Source organism: Ambystoma mexicanum, chromosome 7q (genome assembly GCF_040938575.1).
Source record: "Ambystoma mexicanum isolate Mex_15411 chromosome 7q, UKY_AmexF1_1, whole genome shotgun sequence".
Lineage (NCBI taxonomy): Eukaryota > Metazoa > Chordata > Amphibia > Caudata > Ambystomatidae > Ambystoma > Ambystoma mexicanum.
In genome coordinates, this window is record NC_090941.1 from 517,007,594 (window position 1) to 517,025,093 (window position 17,500).

The window sequence follows — 17,500 nt, forward strand, 5'->3', positions numbered from 1 at the left end:
CCAATACTCGTACAGAAACAGTATTATATGCGTGGGTCTGGACTGGTTTAAATGTATATAATATTTATTCCCAAAAATACTTGGTTTCTGTGGAAGAGAAAGAGAAAAAGAAAAAAAAATGTTTGAAAACAGCAGAACCAGTTTGGCAAGGCACACACTTCAAAAAGGTACCAGCCCCCATGGGAAAAGAAGCCTCTTTACAAATATGAAGGGGCCAAGGTGTGGAAATTCGCGACCTCGCCAGACTGGCTGGCATTTCTACAGCAAGGGACAATGGACTAAGGGGAACTAGCACTGTCACAACGAAGTGTGAACTCCTTTGACACCACTCCTCAGCTTCAACTGCATAGGATCAAAGGGCGCTATGGTAACCCTGTTGGTCAGATTGACACACAGAGGGCAGGCTGGCTGTTGAGATTTGAAGGACTGCCCATACAGTGACAAATGCCATCCATAGCCCTGAAATAACTGTTTACATTAAGGCATTTATTTCAAAAATCTGAATGAGCAGTAATGTGAGATTATGACAGTTTTATGTAAAATATGGACAAGCAAAATAAGACTGTTTGTCTTCCTGGCATGTGGTGGACGTGAATGGCAGTAAAATGGCATTTCTGGGGAAAGCATAAAACGCACAGGTATTAAATTTTAAGAAAATATGCCAGACACTATTATGCTTATGTGTAGCCATTTGAAGAATTTTAGATACAATGTTTCTCCTGAAAACTGCAAAATTGTGCCCAAAGGGCGAAGCAGCATTGCACAGATTTGGCATTTGAAACAGCATATTCCTTGTGAAATATGGGATCTGCCGATCTGATTTGTAGAATGGTGACGATTGTAAATATAAAGTTGTAATTCTGCCACATGCTATTTTTGCTGCATTGCTTTTCTTCCCAAAGTCGATTTTCTCACCTGTTTTCGTGTTGCTTTAGTACCTTGCCCTGTAGCTTGTAAGCTTTCTTGCCTCTTTAGTACAGCCACACAAATTCTTGTCCTATCCATTCTACTGCCCGGTTGATGGTCCATTGCAACACGGGTGTTTGTTAAGGTGGGTGTGAGACAGGTTGGGTGCCTTCTCAAAGCAGAATCCGAAATCAATAAAATTAAAAGTGTTTTTATTGTGCGCCACATCCCTTGCCAGTGGAAAGAGCCCTGGACTGGAGTGTGCCATGTAGTAAATTCCGCTACAGGTTAGAAGAGAAGAAGACCTACTCCTGAGTTCCTGTAGGCCCCAATGGCTGGCAAGTAAGTGCAGCAAGTGTCCACCTGCACGCCCAAGTGTGAGGTGCGCAGAGAAGGAGAGCACATCGTCCAATTTACATGCAAGGGGGTTGATATCCTTAGAGTCTGCCAAGAGGCAGAACCTGGTCCACTTGCTCTTGTACTGGGCCCTTGTAGCTTTGCTTCTAGCGCCCTGTATGATCTCTAGATTATCCTGGGACAGGCTGAGGTGTCCTAGCGTGACCTGCTCAGGAACCACACTGTGAGGGCTAGTTCTGTGGAGCGGAGTGAATGACCCTGCCCCCCTGCTGCGCCAGAAGATGTGCTTGGCCCGTCGGAAGGCGGATAGGAGGTCTCCGAGAGGCTGAGCAGCTCCGAGAACCAGGGCCTGGCTGGCCACCACGGAGCTATCAGAATGACACTGAATTGGTGAGACTCCTTGATCTTGCACATCACCCTGTGTATCAGCGGCGTGGGCGGGAAGGCGTATGCTGCCATGCCATTCCACTGAATCTGAAATGCGTCGCCTAGGGAGCCGGGGCCCTGCCCCTGCCAGGAGGCCAACTGTTGGCACTTCCTGTTGTCCCGGGAGGCAAAGACTACCACCTGGGGCAAAGAGGTTCATCTGCTGAAGATCTCCTGAAGTACGAGGTCGTTTAGCTGCCACTCATAATTGTCCGCTCCCAGTCTGCTGAGCCTGTCCGCCTCCAGATTGCACTCCCCTGGAAGGTGGACGGCCTTGAGGTAGATGTTGTTCTCCAGAGCCCATTCCCACATGCTGACTGCCAGTCTGCACAGTGAAGGGGACCTTGTACCTCCCTGCTTGTTGACACAGAACATGCTGGTCGAGTCGTCTTTCTGAATGAGGAGAACCTTGCCCACGATAACCGGAAGGAAGGCTCTGAGCGCTAGCCAGATCGCCTTCAGTTCCAGCCAATTGATGTGGTAGTCCTGCTCCAGCCGGGTCCAGGTTCCATGGACGCAATGGTTGTCCAGAGTGGCCCCCATCCCTCGAGAGAGGAGTCCGTAGTGATGTGACCTGCGGGGAAGGTTGCCGGAAGGGCTTCCTGTCCGCATGTTGCAGTCCCTGGACCACCATGTGATGTCCGGGTGAAGAGAAGGGGGAATGATGATCAGCTCTGCCTGAGCCCCGTTCCTGGTTCCATGATGCCGCGAAATGCAGCTGTATTCTCATCCTGCGTCTCATGTGAGGGGCAGCCAATAGGACCGCTGCCATGCGACCCAGTAGGTGTTGGTACCACCAGGCCGATGTCACTTCTCTGCTGACGAAGTGCACAGTGGCCTTCTTGATGGAAGTGATCTTGTCCTCCGAAGGAATAACTCTCTCAGAGCCTATGTCCCAGCTGAGCCCCAAGAAAGCCAGAGTCTGCGTAGGCTGCAGTTGCGACTTCTTGAGATTGAGCTAAAAGCACAGATCGTGAAGTGTGTTCATGAGGGCATGAGAGGTGCGGTGCACCGCTTCCGGAGATGAAGCGCTGACGAACCAGTCGTCGAGGTACGGATAGATGTGGTGGCCCTGAGGAGGGCCGCCACTGCATTCATCAGATTGGTAAAGCCCCTGGGGCCAAGTTGAGGCCAAATGGAAGCACCTTGTATTGGAAATGGTAGCCCATGATCCTGGATTGTAGAAAAGAAGGATGAGGCTGCAACATCGGGCCGTGCAAGTACGCGTCCTTCAGATCCAGGGAGCACATCCAGTCTCCCCTGCACAATGTCTCCGCTATTAAAGATGCCTTAACCATCTTAATTTTTTGTGGAGGTAGGTAGAGGTTGAGGGTGGAAAGGTCCAGCACAACTCTCAGGCCTGCCTGGTTCTTTTTCTGAATGGCGAAAATCCTGGAGTAGAAGCCTAAGCCTCGCTGGGAGGCTGGGACTTCCTCCACTGCCTGGCTCTCGACGAGCGACTGGATCTCCGCCAAAAGAGTTGCTGTCCCAACCTGTGGGAGGGGAAGAGAAGAGGGGAGGAGAGGCTGGGATAGGTAGGCGGTACCCCGTGGATACCGCCGAGAGGATCAAGGGGTCTGCAAAATTCTGGCACCAGAATTGTGCTTGGAGCAAGCCTGCCCCCCCCACTGGAGACACGTGGACCCGGAGCGGCATGTCATGCCTTCTTTCCCTCTGTGTCTGTTGCAGAAGAGGGGGACTGGAAAAAGCCCTTTTTTCTCCCACCCAACCTCCTTTTGTTGGTTGCAGCGATGCTGGGTCAGCGAACCGTTAGGCTGCCTGGAGCTCCGCTCTTGGAAGCCGCGGAACCCTCCGTTATCTACGCCCCTTGTCCGAGCGCTGCTGTGACTGAGTGTACGTTTTGGGTGTGGGCTTTGTAAGGATGGATAAAGACTTGGCTGTTTGTGAGCCGTTTTTCTTTTTGTCCAGCTCCTCGTCCATGGTCGAGTGGAAGGGGTCACCCCCTTTGAACGGAAGGTCTAATATGCATTCCTGGACAACCGGGTTGTATTTAGTAGCACAGATCCTGGCTGTTCTTCTCATGTCCGTGGCAATGCAGATGGCCCGGCCAGAGGTATCAATATGGGCCACGCTGGACTCCATGATGTCTTGCGACACCTTCTTTGACTCTGCCAGTCCCGCCTTGAATCGTGATTGGCTCTGCGCCGGAAGCTCTGGGTGGAAATCTGCAATTTCCCGAAAAGACTGATTAACGGCTGCCAGTATGGTATCCGCGTTGGCTTGACGAAGATGCAGGGATGCGTTGGAATACAGCTTCTTCCTGTTTGCCTCCAAGATCTTCTCCTTGTATAGCAGCGCCACGGAGAAGGAGGCAGAGGACGACTGAGGCTCGAGTATAGTGTTGCCGCAGCGATCACTGAAGAGTACAGCTGAGGGTGGGCCGATAGCAAGAGTGTATCCCCCTCCTTCTGCCTGTACTTGGCGTCCAGGCGTCGATTGAATGGCTGGACCGAGTGGGGCTTGAGCCAACCCTTTTTGGCCAAGGCGACTAAGTCCTTCTATATCGGAATCCCTGTTCTCGCTGAGGGACGTAGCATGAGGACTTCGGCGAGGACCCCCTCTGATGGTTGCTCAACCTCGGGTTGAGGAAGGCCCAAGCACTCTGCCAGCCCCACAAGACGTTCATGGAAGGCCTTGGCTGATGACGGTGTGTCAGGGTCCTTCTCCTCCTCTGTATCCACCTGAGGGTCGGTTGGTTCAGTACCGGTGGAGGGGTGCTGGGAGCCGAGGGCTGGGGTGTGGAGGCCGGAGGCTGCAATGGAGGCTGGTACGTAACCACCTGCACAATCGATTGAGGGGCAGGAGCGGGCGGCGTAGGCTGAAAAGGGGACAGGGGCGCCTGTACTAGGGCCTGCGGTGCCAGAGCCATTGGCTGGAGCACCTCCCTGATAGCGTCCCTGAGGATCACCCCCATCCGAGGAGATTTCATGAGCACAACAAAACTTTAAAAACATCTGTCTTCACAGGACGTAGGGGTGGTAGGCGATATTGATGGCGTAGCGGGCGGCTCCTGGAGCCGTTGCTTACCCTGCACATACAGCACAGCGGAAACCTACCCTGCGCAAATGGTGGGTAGGCTATAGGCCACATACCTGGTTGACACCAGTCCCACCTTGACACAAGCTCCTCTACCTGTTCCCTGCCGTGGCGCGGTATCGGGCAGATGTCAGAAATGTCTGCCATGGAGGCCATTTTGTCGAACTGCCTTCCACGTGCCTGCATCGTGTTGCTTGGCTCACTGGACCCAGCCCCGCCCAGGACCCTTGAGTGTGGATCATGAGGCTTACCCTGTTCCTCAGGCCGAGGCCTGGTAGGTGTTTCGCCCTTGGCGGTTTTGCCGGTCGAACTGCGTATAGGCACCTCCTCTGTCATGCTGCCGGTATTAGGGCCTGGCCCCTCGGGTGAAGACCCGGTAAAAGAACCTTCTGGTCCCTCAGAACTGTCACCGGGAGGATCGACAGACGCCTCAGCCTGCAGGCCAGTAGCGGATTTAGCCTCGGTACTCGTGCTGGTATGAGAACCTGATCGGTTCCTCCCACGCGGGCGAGTCCCTGGAAAGGAGTCTCCCTTGCGGGGTGCACTGGAAAAGAGTGGCCACACCTTGGGCCTGGATCGATGATTGACAAAGTGCTTCAGGTCCTCTGGAGGTGATCTCTGGAAGAGCTCCCTCCACCTGGCTACTCAGTTCTTCAGAGACCTCGAAAGCTCATCGCACACAGTACAAGCTTGCCAGCCGTGGTCTGGGCCAAAGCAACGTAGGCAGAGGGCGTAGGGGTCTGAAGTTGGAAAGAGTCAATCGCAGGATGGACACCTGCTGAACCCTGCAGAGGTTGTCATGCGCCAGGGAAGAGTGTAACGCCTGAGGACCGAGTACCTGAACGATAAAAGACAGACAGAAGAAGTATGCATGCAAAGAATTACATGGCCGAAGCCAAACCCAGGAGCCCTGGTGAATTCGGCCCGTTCCAGTCGATGTGGAAAAGGGGACAGAGGTGTGGCGCCAGAGGACGGAGTCAGAGCAGCGCATGCTCCCAGGGCCGCACCCCCGCGTGCCTCTAAATTTAAATGGGAAGAAGCTTTTTTCTGGTGAAAAAGGTTTGTCTCCCGTCCCTTGGAAGGGACGCCCATGCAGTATGGAGGAAAGGGGACGGGACGTAAGAGTATGCTACGGTGTAACCCTGGATGTGCAGATGCTCTCTTCATATGCTAAATGCCCCAATAATGCCATAATTAGCTTGAAATATAATTATATTTCAGATTATCTTTAGGATGAAGTTTGGATTTCTTTCTGTTGCCTAATAAAAAGGCTTACTCAAAATCCTTTCAACCAGGTCATTCTACGGTATAGTTTCTCTTTCCCCATCGCCAAATCCCCAAAGCTCCACAGACTACTGTCTGCTGGCACAGTAGCAGGGTCACAATATGCCACCTTTCGGACTAGGCCAGGCGCCTTAAGACCACAACAGTCGTGAAAGGGTGCAGTATAAATATTAGATTTTGATTTTTGATTTGATTCATTTGTAACTCACACAACAGAATAAACCGCATAGAAGCGCTGGTGTAACAATCATTAATACGAGGTGTGATCCGAGTCCGAAAAATGGGGCAAACTAGAATGAAAAAAGGAGCACACCAGCGGGTCTATCTGAACAGAAAGGTCTTCAATGCCCCCCCTCCCCCCCGCCCCGTATTAACAGCCGGCATGACATGTCATGCCAACTTAACTGATAAAGGTATCAGCTCCTGCCCCACTGAACTTTCATTGCTGCAACAAAATACAGCAATAAAGTTCACACAATTACAAGTCATGATTATTAAATTAATAAACGCAAAACTGCCATACACTTCACACAAAGAAAGATGCCTTGGACATCTGGGACTCATTCAATTGCTAGTACAGACAGCAAATTCCAACTAAAACACAAACCGAATGTTCACCATTCAGAATCACGGTGCCAGAAACACACAAGAGAAGGGAATAAAGATTTCACTGAGGCAGATGTGCAGTCATACACTGTTACCATCCAACACAATTCACAGCAATAGTTTTTGCTTCACTGGGTTTTGTAAAAAAAAAAAAAAAAAAAAAACCTATATGAGCCAAAACCTAAATTGAACAAAAGGTTTTTCGGAGCATAGGGCAAAATAGATAGTTTGATGGTTAAGTTGGCTTGTTTTCCATATGCATCTCAAATAGGCCAGTGAGGGGGTGAACTTTTGTACTAATGTAGGTTTTATTGGCATGCTAATGTTGGGAACTCTTTACATTGTCTTGAGAACATTTACCAGTTATACAATAAACAGATCCTGTTCAAAGGAGGAACACATTACATTGTTCTATGTAACGCCAAACACACTGGATTAATTTGCAGCTTGGAGCACCGGCCCTCATCCCCGCGAGTCGAGTTCCCTTTCATTCACAGACTGAAGAAGGGCGCCAATTCCATTCGATATTATATAGCCTGTGCCCTATGATAATGTCTTGATGGCAGCTCATTAATACAACAGGGACCACACTGAGGAAGATCTACAGATGTCGTGGCCAAATGACCAAATTTGGTCCATTAAAGTGGATACCAGTTGGCAATCCACCCAGTACTGAACGCATATGGCGCCCCATCGAAAAACGTGAACATCGCGAACGAACATGCAGTCACATGTTCATACAGGTACAGTTTGCCAAAAATCCTCTGGGGAAGTTAGTTGCTTTAAGTACAGCTATTAAGTAATCACACTGGCTGGTATTTGCCAATGTACAAACTGCATGAAATGGGAGGGTGCACATTTGTTTTAAAAGTTAAATATGGTTAAACTATGGTGTGCCCATGTTGCAACCGGGTGCCCTCCAGTACACAAATGATAGCAAATGATTCCAGACTGCTTGTCAAAAGTCCAGCATCCCTGGCCTATGCACACCCACTGCTATTACCATTCACTCCGATGTACTACATGTGCCTTGATGTGTTGTTTCTTTTCAGTCAGGACAGAAAATAGTCTGCTTACATGCGAAGAGGAAGACACTAGTTTGACAAATTCTAGCATAATTCGGGCAAAAATAGACAACACCACTGGATGATCCATGGGACTGGCTTTACACAAATTGAAAATTAACAAAGAGTAATACAACACAGAAGTACAGTATATTTTCTTGTATCCAAGTCTAATTAAGTTGTGGCTGAGGATGGGAATGGGGGTTTAAAGATTTATTGGAGTGGTGGCGATTGCAGACATGAATCCCTGCACTGAAATCTACTTTTTCTGATCCCATCACAAAGAAGGCAAATCAAAATCAAGTGAGTGTTTTCATGGGCCATGCTGCAGGTACAGAAGCTACTATTTCTCTGCACTATTCAGACTTTCAAGACTCCAGGAGCTAGAATCTCCTACCTAACCAGGAATTTTCAAATCCATCAATTACATGAGTAGGATTCTGTATTAAAACACAATTACATTGCAATTTCTCCCAACTCTATTTTAATACTAATATATTTTCTTTAAAAAAAAAAACACACATTTGAGTAACACTATATGGTCTATGTTTACACTTCAACACTTGTTTGAAAAACCTTAACATACATTTTATATATCTCTTGAAACGGATCACATGGAAGACATTTCAAACTGCTATAATAGTGCACTGTCACAAAAAAAGACATATCCCCAAGACACAATACATGATATAAGTGGAGATAGTAGAAATAGACTAACAAATTAACAATTTTATACGGTGCGGTTTTTGTTCTTTCACATAGTAAATCTATTGATATACATGTAAAAGATTACGACATTCATCTTGGTAATATTCACTTTACACCACTTCATGAAGGTGAGTGCTGACCAGCATATACATTCTATCTTTACACTCCTCATAGCTTCTTCTAGAATGTGCGACAGGGCATTTACATAATTTGGGGATACGTTAAGTCCCAAGTATGTTACCCCTTCTTTACACCATTTAAAACCATGATTCCCTGTGTGCTGTGACGATTCGCAAGGTGTTTTCACTCCTCCTATGGGGGAGGGGGGGGTCCAGAAGTCAAAGTACCCAAGGGATTGGATGATAGCAAGCCTGTTTTAAGGGGTAGAATTCCTGTCCTCCTTATAAGTAGTCTTTGCCCGGCTGCATCATACCCAAAGTGCTTTGCTCTACAGGAAGTGTAGGGGACAGGAAGCAAGGAGAGGTACAGAGAAAAGTAAGATGGTAGAAACCTTCCCCAACTGTGCTGATCTCCCTCCGACTAGATCAACCATGACCTCTTCTTTCACCCATAGCCTCCTGGTGTGATACAAGTCATTTTGTTTAGGATGTGTCCTTTTGATTTCTGTTTCCCAGGAAAGCTCCTGCCGAGAGCCAGCCCTGATGGAGATGGGCGTTACCCAACCACACAAAGGATGAAAAGAGAGGCAGACCCCGCTGGGTATTGTCTTTTTGGGTGCAGCAGAGACAGCCATCCTAGAGAGAATAGAAAGCCTGCCCATGAATGGCCTGGGCTCACAGGGTTGACCTATGTACAATGCAGATCCAATGTGTCTTTAATAATTATGTGAATTAAGAGCCACCATAACCCAACTCAGGTATGGCTTATGTGCAAAGATTAAACAGCTATCCGGATGACGATAATTTATCATAATTATGTGGTTTTGGAACAGAGATGGAGATATTACATGCAGGCCCTATACAGCAGTGACTTGACTGTCACAGCAGTGGTCAAATGGGAACCCATGACTTGTGAACCGGCTCTGTGCCACTCGAGAGCAGGTGCTGTAGATCAAGGGAAAGCAGGGCACATGCGCACCTATGCTTCTGGCATGGAGCTTAAGGAAAGGGGGTCTGCTTAGAACACCACCCTTTCTGAGATGCAATTACACCCATCATCTTATTAGTTAATACAAATGAACAAAGCTAGGGCTTCTACACCCATGCCAGATGGCCTTTCATCACAATGCTAAGCAATATGTGAACTGAGGTGAACCCGAAGGAACTCCTTGAGCAATGACCATGTTCTAAAAGTAAAAATAAGGTGGAGAAATCCTTCAGTCTCTTCCTTCACAATGCAAGCAACAACTTCTAAAATGCTTTATTAGGAGTGAAGATCACAACCCTACTACTAACAAGACATTTTACAGACCCTGATAGGGCAAACAGTAGAAAGATTCCTCTTGCATTGCAGAATATTAATGGGAACAAAGTCCATGCCTCATTGCACCAATATCTATAGCACAATGCAATACTGTAATCTCTAAAGTAAATCCCTTCCTTTATGTACTTCTAGACAGGAATACTCATGCCCTATGTACGAAGTTAGAGCACAAATTCAAATTAGGTAGCTTAATAAAAATGGGGGGGAATGATTCCCCAGAAATATTAGATAATGTGGGAAGTGCTGATTGTAACTTGAACTTCACTTGTGTTTGCTTTAGAAGCTTCTAGATAATGGCTTTGACAAATTGGCCCACTAATTAGAGTGTATGCAAAATCATCTTCAATTATGTAATATTTAGCATTTTCATAATTTCCCTAAACAGCATTATATTTTGCTCTGCATACTACAGATGTTTCTTATGAAGAGACCCCGATTCCTCCAGTGAATGGGAACATCTATAAACTAAATTGAGTTGTGGATTTTTCATGATTCTGGGTGCCAGATCAATGAAGCATAAAACGAAATCTGGCATGTCAGTTGAATATAATAAAAAGGGCAGCAAGACAACGCAGCGCAACACAGATTTGAATCCTGATCCCGTGATTAGAAACCACTCATTGGTTTTAAGCGCGTTATAAAAGAACAATTATAATTAATTTAGGAGTGGGGACACTCTCAAGCTCGAATCCCATAGTTGAACAGATTCGCAAACTCAGTTTCCATGTCTGTCCATGGCGATCAGACCCTAGTGTCAGTATAGAAACAATCAGTCATAGACCCCTTTATCACTGTTTCGATCAACCTTCTCAAGCAGAGTGGAAAAACGTATAGATCCACATTGAAAAGGGGGCTGTTTTTCCATCTTGCCTCTCTTCTACCTGTGTTAGATAACAGTACAGCCCATGAGACTGTTGGTAGCTGTACTGGTTGTTGAGTACTATGGTCAGATTGGAGACAAGTTTTGCATCCGTTTTGGTATATACTGATGCATCTCTATTTGTCTTTGTATAATACAATGGATTTGTTGTTTGGGGACAACCTATTTAATCCTACAGGATGCATTGATTGTCTTGACCTGTGTGGGATGGTGCCCGTCATATACACATATGATTTTCTGTTTATTTTTCTTTACTTATTTTCCATCTTTATATTTTTTCTTTTTTCTCTCTTCTTTGCCTTACTCTGGTTATGTAATTTTGACTTTGTGCATAAGATGATTCGAAAACATATTGCATCAGAGGACAGCTTGAATCTCTAATTAATGCCCAATCTATATTAATTGTGTCCATTTTACACTTTGGGACGTCTACTAAACCTATATGCACTTTAATTGGATATGCGTAATATTGATTGTGTGTTTTTATGCTGTTTTTATCGTGATTTCAGTACTATGTGTAATAGAATTGAATATGTGTCTATTAAAGATTAATTGAAAAACATTTTTATTCGCCTTGACCTGGTCTATCCACTCATCCAGCGCCTATACAATGAGCATTTCATTCAGTTGATTGATTCAATTGTTTGATTCACGTGAACCCCCCTCTCTTTCTTGTGCCTATTGATGTTCAAGAATGGCCATGAATGTTATAAAGGATTGGTATAATTTTTAAAACTCCCAGCAGGATTAACTCTCTTGGTTGACCATGATCTGTATTGCCCCAATATAAGCTTAGCCTAGAGTTTGCTTTCTAGAGCCAGTAGGTGGATTATTCTATCACTACCTGGGGAGGTCTTCTGTAAAGTATCGGGAAAAGGATAGGGCTTTCTTCTGTAAACTGGGACCTTCAAGAACCTCGCTATGCAGGCATATAGGCAATTGCTTTTCATGGTCCACCGAAGAGTGTTGGCCTGAATTGAAGCCACAACCATTCCACTATTTATATCCTACTATATCTCCTTCTTATAAAAGCAACCTGCAAATATCTGAGTGCATCTGTCATGCAATATTCACATCCAAATGCAATGATGTATCCCATCTCTCTTAATGTAGTTAACCAAAGACTTTCCAAAATGGAATCTGCACCTGCCCCTTGTTGGAAACCTTTGACCCGGTTGGCACCTGCAACCAATCCTCATATATAATCATATTTTTAGCATGTTCAATTTCAACCATGTGAGTAATTAAACCATCTGCAATGGTGGGTGTTTGCTCTCACCTGGCCTTTTTTTAAATTTTACATGAAATTGAATGACGGTAGATCACCCTCTGAAAAATGCGTGGGGCTAATCCGCACACTTTTCCTATGCTCAATGCATGACATACACAAAGACCCGTGCACCCTGGGAGGACACAGCCTACAGGCGGAGTTCTCGGTCATATTTAGTTGGGATCTGACAGGTGGCGTACACGATGCATCTTAGAAGGTGAGGGCCAAAGCCTTCCTCCTTCCATGGCTAGCCTAATTATCTATCTAAGGCTCCATGGATCCACCATGTTAGTTTGTCAATTATGTTAATTGCTGCCACAATCTGCTGAGGGTTAGAGTATACTTCAAACAGGCCCACATGGGGCATGGTTGCAGAGGCTAAAACAAAAAAGACAGGAAACCCCAGCAACTTTTGATATGGACTGTGTCAACCTGAAGCTAGCTCCAACGTCTCAGTATCAAAGGCAGTGACCTGTCATGTCTGGGACTGTGCGTTTACAAGGGGCAACCCCCGCAGGGGGACCCCATTCAGAACGTACGAGTATGTGGATTGATGGAGACAGAGTCTGTTCTCGCCACAGCTTCAAAGGAGACCTGCTGCTTTAATCAGGAACCACAGAGAAATCAATGAACCCCAGAGACCATTCAATCCACAGCAGACAGGAAGATGGGTGGGACTTATATGTTTCACCCCTTTACCTTTTCTGTTGAAAAGCACTCTGGTTATGACCTCATGCAAACAGGAGACTGTTGGTGGGGACCCGGGATTGGTTCCTTACAGTAGGCTTAGCCTACACCAATCACTGAGGCCCATTTTGCTTTAAAAGAGTGCCGATCCCCTCTTTTGGGTAGATTACCTGAAGACTTTGCAAGAAGTGATAAGAAGAACTAATGTGGACCCTGGCTGAAGGTGCAGTCTGCCTTCTACCTTCCGCCAGTACAGGAAGGCCAGGATTTTCAAAGAGGGAAGCAAGATCCCTCCCCTAAACATCTCACAGGGAACAGAGCGAGATACTGAATCCAGAGGACCCTCTCCCCAGTTCCAGAACCGGTACCCGGCCAGCACACAGCCTGCCTTGCTACGCTCTGCAGCAAGCTTCCTAGTTGGCAAGTGCCAGAGAGTTTCTCAACCAAACCAATGACAAGGCTGTTGCCTGCAACACTCTCCTCAGCTTTGGGCCTTCCTCCTTAAAGGACGACACAAGCGCATTGAAGAAGCTAGAAGGAGTGCATCGACAAGCATCAACCAGCGTCTCCCTTAAAGGACATTTACGAGCCAGTCGAGCCCCTCGAGCTGTAACTGACTGCAACGCTGACTGTTGTCACACCACAGTCACTAACATCGACCAAAACGCCTCGACTAGAGCTTCAGACCCGCCAACCAGCACAGACTATTCCTGACTCTGAGATGCCATGTAGGCCAGCCTGCAGCCATCCGTCCAAACTCGCTTGCCGAACTGCCTGCCGCCTGATAACCACAGCTGTCTCCAGTCTTCGCAGAATCTGCAAAGCGCCCTGAAACCGACTCTACACTGTTGAGCACCAATAACTTCTACAAGCACAAGGTTCATTGTGATTATGTCCCCCTGGTCCTTCTTCAAAGGCCCCTAGTGACACTCTACGGCCCATTGCTCCCTTTGTGCTGAAACCAAGCATCCTTTACTTTACAGACTTCCCTCCTCTCAGTATCCAGAGTGCATCCCCTTTCCTTCTTGAAACTTTCTGTCCGCTGCATTCCTTTACAGGGTGGGTTGTATTTTGTAGTGTGCTAAAACAGTTTGTTGAATAATAAAGAGTAGAAATGTGTATGAATCCTTGACTGGACAATCCCTTTTATCATTGGACAATTGTATTTTCGCTGTGTTGTATCTAACCAACAATCCACAAACTTGCAGAGAAGTTCCGCCCATGTTACCAAAATTGGACATGGGGGTTTATAATTGACTTGGGCTTCCAAACTGTTCGCATCCCTTCTGGTGTACTAGAGTTGTGAGGCCGATTGATGGTTTAGAAACCGATATTCATCCCTGGACCACTGGTGTCCCGGAAGTGGATTCGTAACAAACCATGTTCTCCTCATTTACAGAAAAAACAAATCATGAACTTACCCCACATTCAAGTATGTCAGCATTTGCAAATGTCCTATGGCATCTGGGATACATTTGATGCAATTGTGATATAGGTTCAGTGCTTCAAGTGATACAAAATGGCACACTTCCATGGGAACTTCAGCAAGTCTGTTTTTGGAAAGATCTGGAAAAGCAAGAAGAAAGATTTAATAACTGATTCACAATTATTTCAAATACTTTGTCTCGTTCTTTCTAAAACTGTACAATACATAGCAGGGGAGCATTGTACAAGGCATACATTAGTTTTAAGAAATGGATTAGGAGAGTTGGCTAATTAACATTGTTTTGATTAGCAAACAGACCCATGTGATTAGCAATTTTGTACTATTATTGTTAATGTCACCGGAAGTTATTTGTACCCAAGACATGAAATGAGCCACAATACAGCAGTTTTGGGTACCACTGAAATAGGACATTAGTTAGAGGAGTCAGACAATGCAAATTCTTTAAAATTCAGCTAAACCTACAGGTCAGGTAACTTAGTTTCCCTATTCAACCTAAGAGAAACACACTCAACCCATAACAATGTAGGACAACAAATTTAAAATGCGATTTTTGTACAATGCTGCATGTCACTACAAACCTGCTTGTTTGGCACACTGCTGCCAATCAGAGGCCAGCCATGCACAGTGAAAATGCAAACAATGTAAATGTTATATAAACGTTTCTAACATCTCTTGCTAATGCTACTCGCCTGTCATAAAAGACTTTGCGAGCAACAGCTGAGTAACTGTAAAATGTAAAAGGTTAGCTGCATGAATGGACACAGATATGATAAAAATGCTCTGAAAACAGTTTGGCCAGCTGTCTCCTGCAGGTGGTAATATATAATGCAGTCATACTCATAATGCAAAGCGAGCTCTGGAGGCTAACTACAGTGTTTGGTATTGCAGTAGATCTGTAGATGTACAGATTGGAAGGAATTGTTTGTCACTACTTTGCGTAAGCATCTAGTTTGCTTTGTGTATTCATTATGCAACAGCAAAGAAAGAGACTAAGTACATTACGTAGCAGGCAGAGAACTGGGCAAACTAGATGGAATATTGTAGTTTGTGGTCATCTGAATTTCACGGTACCTGGTATAAAGCAACTGGGTAATAATATATAATGTCAAGCAGTATGGGTTCACTTATGGGTTGAGCACCAGTTACAGGATGTATGCAACCTACAGGGGAACTCGGTTTGCCATCAAAAGCATTTGATCATGTGATCATTTACATGTTCACTCATCAATATGATGCATCTTCCCCAACAAATGAAATATAGTTGCCAAAATAAAATGTAATAGCACTAACCTAAACTTTACTGTAAAGTATGGAAATGATGCAGTGTTTTACAGTATCAATACTCTAATTGTGCATTATGTCACAACCTACATTTTAGGAATGGAATTGCATGACTGTCTTAAGAAAATAATATAAAGTTGACACATACTGGTCTTTACCAGACAAGATATAGAAAGCTTAATAAAAGTAGCATCCTGATTATTTCTGGTTTGCAATTATTTTGAAAAAATAATTCTTGCCTACCACTCCAACACATGACTTTGGCACTTAAGAGTGGAGGAGATGATTACTGCTGCACTTTATCTCCATTAGGACTTGATGTGAACAGAGAAAAAAAGAGGGGGACGAGAGCAAAGGGGAGCAAGAGAGGAATGCAGGGCTAGCTGTGCTATCATTGAAGAGGGCAATTTGCATAGCTATCTTTGCTACCCAAGTGTCCATTTGATTAGCAAACTGACAGAATTGCATAACAAATTGCTATACGACACTGCTTATTTTATGCCTTGTTGCACAATAATTATTACAACACAGACTTTCAGCGGCTGTTTAGACTTCCCAATCTGGGCCACAGTAAGTCACTGAAATCAACATATTCACATTCAATGATTAACTTTTCAAGTAATCCGACCAAAGACAGTAACGAACGCTCATGAACTGTCACCCACAGAAGCCACATCCGAACGGCAAAGTCCATGACAGAGACATTCAGTTGGCCGGTATATCCACTAGGCCTAGTGTGCTTCAGCCCGGCAGAGAAAACAGCCCTTAAAGGCGTCAAGTCTGGCTATGAAAAGGACACACATGGCAATTCTCTGACATATCTATTTGGTGAACTTCTACACCGCTGCATCGTGCTCTGCACATGAGTTCAGCACTACAGTAATTAACACGGCAAATATAACATCCGAAATGCTGTCACTACACTTTTGCATTGCTCTGTACCATTTGGCAATTTCCTGGGATCAGGATAAACACACTGCCAATCGAAAGGCATGGCCATCATTATAGAATCGTATATCCCCTAGCTTTATGCCCATTTATTTCATCACATATTAATTAACTTTATTCTTAAGCAAATCAGTGCCTGCATTCTACTATTGTGTGGCTGTGACTCTTCGTAAAAGTAGGCGAGTGTGATTGATGTTCTTTTCATTATCTGAGCTTGCATTTGCTGCATACACTGCCAGTTACAAAAGAAAGACAACAAGCCTTGGCAAAGCAGCCAGCTTGGCCATTTGTGAAGGCATGGGACCGACATTTCCTAGGCGCTGATGTAATGGCTGTAGCTGGCTATAAGATCACAATAGCTTGAAAAGTGTGATTACCGGGGCACATTATGCCAGTACCTGACAAATGCCTATCTAATACCTCAAGCCAAAAAAGTGTAGACAAGACCCAGAATGCCAAGTCAAAACCAGGATTTGACTAGTGTCTCCAGAAAGGAATGGATAATGTTGCCCTTCATGCCAGCATGGCTATGTTTTCATATAGTAGTATGGCATTTTTTTACTGCCATTATGGTCTAAGCCAACACGATTCTTATGTGGGCATACTGGCCATCATTAGTGCCGCCAATAGGAACATGTTTTTTTATATTACTATTACTGGCATTCTCTGCAAAGCAAACATGAGCATAGCCTTCTGTGGTAACACGTGCATATATTCACGCAGCCAGCCAACACAGATGTATGGACACACCTATCGGGAAAAAAAAAAATCATACTGGCATATATTGTAAGCAAAGGCATCATGAAAACGTGTTGGAAAATGCTTCTGTTCTCTGTTGGCAACTTGGAATCTATTGGAATTTTCTGTGAATTAGCCTACAAAACAGATTGTAAACACTGGCTTTTGCCCCAGTTTTTTCACACAAAGTGTACTGTAGAATTCACTATTTTAACCCGTTATTTAAAATAATGTTCTGTGTCCGCTGCCCATCCACCCCTCGAAATGTCCTTTGGCTGGCTCGGGTTCACACCCTTTGCTCGGTCACTCCCACTTATTCCTGGGAAATGTTTGCACCCATCCAATCAATACATTCACCAGCCGCCACTTGCTATTGATCTACCAACAAATATTTCAGA

The 17,500-nt window shown here is 45.4% G+C and overlaps 1 protein-coding gene across 2 annotated transcripts in view; it reads right to left on the reverse strand.

The window, feature by feature from the left end:
- Nucleotides 1-17,500, reverse strand: part of LRCH1 (leucine rich repeats and calponin homology domain containing 1) — a 1,427,405-nt gene that overhangs the window by 877,175 nt on the left and 532,730 nt on the right. For both annotated transcript variants that reach the window (XM_069640111.1, XM_069640112.1), the window contains exon 2: nt 14,110-14,254. In XM_069640111.1, the coding sequence (XP_069496212.1) occupies nt 14,110-14,254 (145 nt within the window). The remainder of the gene's footprint in view (nt 1-14,109; nt 14,255-17,500) is intronic.